The sequence below is a fragment of the Rhinoderma darwinii genome, chromosome 3 (genome assembly GCF_050947455.1).
Source record: "Rhinoderma darwinii isolate aRhiDar2 chromosome 3, aRhiDar2.hap1, whole genome shotgun sequence".
Lineage (NCBI taxonomy): Eukaryota > Metazoa > Chordata > Amphibia > Anura > Rhinodermatidae > Rhinoderma > Rhinoderma darwinii.
Genome location: NC_134689.1, coordinates 390,290,633 through 390,296,993, shown reverse-complemented (window position 1 = coordinate 390,296,993; position 6,361 = coordinate 390,290,633). Strand labels below are relative to the sequence as shown.

Genomic DNA, 6,361 nt, shown 5'->3' with positions numbered 1-6,361 from the left:
GCGCTGGCGTCCTTCCCCATGGCGGTAAGAGGGCGGCTGTTAAACCGGCACGGGCTCGGTACAACCCGCCTCGAGCTGCTGATGCGGGCGCGGTGGCAGCGGTCGATTTTCGTGACAGTGGGGTGAATATGGCGGACACAGGTGATTGGTCCGACATGGTTGCTTACCATGCGGCATGTTCACAGGAGCTGGGACTTGCTTCTGGTGCCTGTGTGCAGCCGGGGTCGGCGCCATCTTTCCCCGTGCTGTTCTCTGCGCAGCCAGAATTGGCGGCGGGGAGAACAGGGGCGGGACGTCCTGGCAGGCGCAGTGCGGCCAGGAAACAAGATGGCGGCTCACATAAAAAGAAGATGGCGGTGGGTTCGGGGAAGCGGGCGGTGAGCAAACAGCCCAGCCAGGGGGCGGGGGCTTCTGCGGTGCCTGTCGCTTCTCCACCCCGGTCCCCCCCGGGCCCCTGTCAGCATGGGTTAAGGCCAGGGGGGGAGTGTGCTAGGAAAGATGGGGTCGAGGGTGTTTTGGACTCGATTTGCCCTTCTCCTGCCTTGTCATCTTTTTCTCCTGCAGGTCCAAGAAGGGAGCGTTCCAGGCGAGGGAGGAAACGCCGGGCTGGAGGACATCGCCGGCACGGCCATCATAGACGTCGCAGATCGGGTGACGTGAAGAGGCGTGGTCGGCGGTATTCCTCGTCTTCCAGCGATGGATTCTCCTGCTCGTCGGCGACGACGTCTGCATCGTCAGGATCGTGGAGGAGGTCGTCGCGGAGATCATCACGGCCGCAGAGACGCAGTCGACGCCGGGAGGTGCAGCGCTTGTCGGTGGATCAGGAGCAGCTGTCCCAGGTTGTCCCTCCCGCCGGGCCGGTGGAGGAGGTGCAGGCCGTGGTTCCAGTGCCGCGGCAAGTGGCTGAAGGACCCTCTGGAGTCGGTGGGACCTCTGGGAGCGGTGAGTCGGCCTGCGGTGACGCATGGCTTAATAAATCTATTGCATCGGGTGCGGATTTGATTTCTGTTTTAAAAGCCGTGGTGGCTGGGTTAAAAGTGAATGAGGGAACGTTGTGTCCCTCGGTGCCACCAGAGGGAGCTATGCCCCCGTCTGAGAAAGAGAATGCTTTAGCTAGTTTGACGTTTAGAGATTCATTGTTTTGTGGAGTCGCTCCTCTCAGGACTCATTTGTCAGCTGAGATCAAGGACAAGATTTGGAGGAATGAATTTGTGGATATTTGGTCCTTGGTCTCGGTAGAGCAGGTGACTGTCGACAAGGAGCGGGGTTTTGAGAGAGGTTCAGATAGGAAAGCGAAAGTCGCGAAAACATTTGGCAACTGGGTACAGTGTTACGCTACACTGGCTCATGTTATTTGCCAACGCTATCCTGGGAAAGGGGCCGAGTTGTTTATCTATTTTGACACAATTTTCAGCGCCCACAGGCTGCCCGGTGGTGCGGCCTGGTGGCGATATGATGAAGAATTTCGGCGTCGTTTGGCTTTGTCGCCTGATATTAGTTGGGCGACGAAGGCAACGGACGTGTGTTTGCAGCTTATCTTAGCGCAAGGGAGCAGGCAACAACGCCCCTTTCCCAGTGCGGCCGCAGCTCCGGGCCCCGCCCCTGGAGTTGCGGCCGCTAGGCCCACGGGTGCCTGTTGGCTCTACAACGAGGGCCACTGTCGTTTCTTTGCCACGTGCAAATTCCGACATGAATGCTCCATCTGTGGGGGCGCTCATGCGGCGCTCCGGTGTTTCCGGAGAGGTAAGCAGCCGGTTAAGGCACCTCCTTCCGGCGCAGCGGAGAACGCCGGTGAACGTTCTCGAGATGGGCCCATGGTTAGAGCGGTACCACAGGAGGCGGGAAGCAGAGGTGCTCACTAGCGGGTTTTCGTTTGGTTTTGAGATTCCTTTTGAATATTCTGCGACATTGTCATTGGCTGACAATTTGAAGTCGATCAATGAGAATGTGGGCATTGCGCGGCTAAAATTGGCGAAAGAAGTGGAATTAGGGAGAATGGCAGGTCCATTCAGCGAGCCGCCGTATACGAATCTGCGAGTTTCCCCCCTTGGTTTAGTTCCAAAGAAGGAACGAGGAAAGTTTAGGCTGATTCATCACCTTTCCTTTCCTCGCGGTGGTTCTGTTAACGACGGTATTTCTAGGGCGGAGGCGGCGGTTTCGTATACGTCTTTCGATGTTGCAGTAAGGCTGGTACAGGCGGCTGGACAGGGGGCGTTGTTAGCTAAATCTGATATTGAAGCGGCCTTTCGTTTGCTGCCGGTTCATCCGGAGTGTTTTCACCTGCTGGGTTGTTGTTTAGATAAAGGGTTTTATGTGGATATGTGCCTTCCAATGGGTTGTTCAATATCATGCAGTCACTTTGAAATGTTTGCGTCATTTTTAGAATGGGTAGTTCGTTTGGAGTCAGGTTGTGACTCGGTCATTCATTATCTGGATGATTTTCTTTTTGTAGGCCCGGGGGGCTCTGGGTTGTGCAGCACGTTGCTGAGAGTGTTTCGACAGGTGATGTCGCGTTTCGGTGTACCTATTTCCGAAGATAAGACGGAAGGTCCTTTAACTGTTTTGTCATTTTTGGGTATCGAAATAGATAGCGAGCGGATGATTTTTCGCTTGCCCGATGATAAATTGGCAAGGCTAGTGACGCAAGTTGACCAGGTCATGGGGTCGAAAAAAGTGACGTTAAAACCGTTACAGTTGTTAATGGGATTGCTGGTGTTTGCTTGTCGTATAATTCCAATGGGTCGTGTTTTCTCTAGGCGTTTGTCTTTAGCCACTAGAGGTATCTCGAAGCCAAATCATTTTATCCGGGTAACCTCTTGGATGAAGAAGGATTTGTTTGTCTGGCATTCGTTTTTGAGTTCGTTTAATGGGAGGTCGGTGTGTCAGGACGCGGAGTTGTCTAATGTAGACTTGGAATTGTTTACGGATGCAGCCGGAAGTGATGGTTTTGGAGCAATTTTGGGCCGAAGTTGGTGTAGGTCCCCTTGGCCCTTGCATTGGAGTGATTTGGGAGTTTTACGTAATTTGACGCTATTGGAATTGTTTCCTATTATAGTTGCAATAGAGTTGTGGGGTAGCGTGATGGTGAATAAGAGGATTGTATTTTGGACAGACAACATGGCGGTGGTGCATGCGGTGAACGGGTTGTCGTCTAGTTCATTGCCGGTATTAGCTTTATTAAGACGGTTGGTTTTGAAGTGTTTGCGTTTGAATGTGTGGTTTCGTGCGAAACATGTTCCGGGAGTCCGTAATGTGATGGCTGATGCTTTGTCTCGTTCACAGATGTCCCGGTTTCGGGAATTGCACCCGGCAGCTTTGGCAGAAGGGGTGTCCCCCCCCCCTTCACTTATGGGCCCTGGTCGAGGACAACTTATGAGGCTGTTGAGGGGTTCGGTGGTACCGGCGACTTGGAAGAGTCATTGCAGAGCGTGGGATCGGTGGTTGGAGATTGCGGGGAGTAACTTCCCATCACAGGATGGGTGTCACCTGGACGTGACGTTAGCAAGTTTGGTACAAATACGTCAGGAAGGGGGTAGTGCGGCCACGGCGAGCAAGTTTTTAGCAGGGGTGGCCTTTATGTTAAAATTGTGGGGATGCAGAGATGTTACAAAAGAATTTGTAGTTCGGCAGTCTTTAAAAGGGTGGAAAAAAGAGGCGTGTTCCAGGGACACGAGGCGGCCAGTATCTTTTTCACTTTTGGGTCGGCTTCTAGCCGTTTTATGTTTTGTGTGTCGGGATGAATATGAAGTGTCCTTGTTCGGCGCGGCGTTTTCTTTGGCTTTCTTTGCCGCATTACGGGTTAGTGAGCTGGTTCCGCACAGCGTGGGGGCAAGCGGTGGTCTTCTCGGATCGGATGTAGTGACGTTGGGAGATTCTCTCAGGGTCTGTGTGCGGAGGTCAAAGACTGACATGGTAGGGAGGGGGGCTTGGCTGTCGATTGGGAGGATTGGGGGGCAGTATTGCCCGGTAAAATGGGTCCAGGAATTCGTGTTGGTCCGAGTGCCCGGGGCTCAATTCTTGATCCATCAGGATGGATCCGCAATGTCGCGTTTTCAATTTGAGGCGATTTTTAAGGCCGGTCTGAGGTACCTGGGTTTGCCACCGGGCGAGTTTGGTACACATTCGTTCAGGATAGGGGCGGCAACTGAGGCGGATGCCTTGGGCTTGGATTCGGCGGCTATCATGAGTCTGGGTAGATGGCGGTCTAATAGCTATAAGTCATATGTGCGACCGGATTTGGTTTTAAAGAGTGTGTAAGCTGGAAATTTTTATAGTAAAAATGTCGCCCCCTTCACCCCCCCCCCCCCACCCCTGTTTTCCTTCCTTGTTATGTGTTATGTTAATCCTGCCTGTATCTTCATTTGACCGGAATGTAGCTTAATTTCTTTGTTAGGGTCGCGGCGCCCCCAAGTGTGGATCTTGGGGCATTCGTACGTGCATTGGGCAGCGGTTCGAGCGGGACGGAGGCCGTTAGGTCCGAATTTGGGCCTCTCACAGGCCGACGTCCATTGGAGAGGTGTCCGGGGATTACGGTGGGTGCAGTTACTGCCAGAAGTAGTGGCAGTTACAAGGCACACGTACGGACCTGTTGTCCTGATAATACATGCTGGTGGAAATTATATCGGCCAAGTAAAAATGGCCGAGTTATTGTCATTTATACGGACGGATTTGGCGCGTTTTCAGGACCTGTTCGCCCGTTGCGTGGTAGTTTGGTCTGAGATAGTGGCGCGCACGGTGTGGCGAGGAGCGAGGAACATGGCAGCGTTGGAGAGAGTGCGCAAGCTAATTAATGTGCGGGTGTCGCGGTTCATTCGCTCTATAGGGGGGATCGGGTTGCGACACCAGTCCCTGGAGGGGGATAATGCAGATTTGCTGGCGCCGGATGGAGTGCATCTGAATGATATCGGGCTCGATATCTTTTTATTGGACCTCTTGGATGGTGCCGAGAGAGGGTTGGCGTTGCTTGGTGGGGGTGGTCGGGGGACTGAGTAGGTTTCTCAGTTCCCCTTCTTGGCGGAAAGTACGGCAGATGAAGATGGAGGTAGCACCCTACATGCCTGATGGAGACAGGGAGCATCGGCATTTCAGGAGGAGAGAGAAATAAATATATATATATGTCTTCATGCCGATGTTTGTAAATAAGAATAAAGCTGTGGCCACTTCCACATTTCCATAAAGAAGGTGTTGGTGTGTTGATTCAAAGAAGGATGGTTAAGGTCCTGGGCAGGTAAAGTGGATAATGGGTCCTTGCAGTCTTGCAGACACTGAAGCGCCTAGGGAGAGTGTCAGGGACTGCTAGGGGTTAAGAAAGGATGGAACGGTTTAAAATAATGCCCAGGACCAGGATTGGTTAACAAGGAGTAAGAGGGGCGTGGTTAAGAAGATATAAGGCAGGGGTTTGGAGCAGAAACCCCTCTTACCTTCAAGCTGCAGTGGAAGAAACACCCGCCCTCCCTCCCCTGGTGGTTTTGGTTTTGTTTTTGGTTTTGTTTTTTGAAAGATTTTTCTACGGTGATATTCTTGTTCTGGCGTTTTTTCTGGTTTTTTCGTAGATGTCACAGCTGGCGGAAAGTACGGCAGATGAAGACGGAGGTAGCACCCTACATGCCTGATGGAGACAGGGAGCATCGGCATTTCAGGAGGAGAGAGAAATAAATATATATATATATGTCTTCATGCCGATGTTTGTAAATAAGAATAAAGCTGTGGCCACTTCCACATTTCCATAAAGAAGGTGTTGGTGTGTTGATTCAAAGAAGGATGGTTAAGGTCCTGGGCAGGTAAAGTGGATAATGGGTCCTTGCAGTCACTATTTTTGAACCCCTTGCTGCCGCAGTCATTTTTATTTATTTGCTTTCATTTTTCCCTCTCCACCTTCCAAAACCATAACTTTTATATTCTTCCATAAATATAATCATATCGGGGCTTGTTTTTTTGCGAGACGAGTTGGAATTTTTCATGGCACCATTTATTGTACCATGTAAATTACTGGGAAACTGGAAAAAAGTTCTTTGTGGCCTGAAATGGGAAACAAACAGTGATTCCTCCATTGTTATTTGGGTTTAGAGTTTACGGCATTTATCATGCGGTAATAATGACATGTTAACTTTATTCTGGAGATCAATTTGACTGCTGCATCCAAGAGGTTAAACGAGTGGGATTTGCGTTATCTCCGATTCCTCCACTTCTGCAGTGAAGTGTCAGCTATAACATACAGCAGACAACCACTTCATACTTCCTTTTGCCGGCTATGACCCTACATCAGGAGTGGGGAACCTTTTTTCTGTCAAGGGCCATTTGGATATTTATAACATCATTCACGGGCCACACAAAATTATCAACTTAAAAATTTGCCTGCTAT

At 51.1% G+C, this 6,361-nt stretch overlaps 1 protein-coding gene across 1 annotated transcript; it reads left to right on the top strand.

The window, feature by feature from the left end:
• The first annotated feature begins 350 nt into the window (after window positions 1-350).
• On the top strand, window positions 351-5,767 carry LOC142750546 (uncharacterized). The gene is made up of 2 exons (XM_075859547.1): window positions 351-942; window positions 4,394-5,767. Exons 1-2 carry the CDS (start codon window positions 351-353, stop codon window positions 4,990-4,992), a joined length of 1,191 nt encoding a protein of 396 aa, XP_075715662.1. The 3' UTR covers window positions 4,993-5,767.
• The last annotated feature ends 594 nt before the right edge of the window (window positions 5,768-6,361 follow it).

What these genes read in the sequence shown, in the direction of transcription:
- LOC142750546 (XM_075859547.1), top strand. Translation starts at nt 351, where the DNA reads ATGGCGGTGGGTTCGGGGAAGCGGGCGGTGAGCAAACAGCCCAGCCAG. An exon ending in CGGTGGGACCTCTGGGAGCG is followed by an intron (nt 943 to 4,393) that starts GTGAGTCGGCCT and finishes TTTCTTTGTTAG; the next exon opens with GGTCGCGGCGCCCCCAAGTG.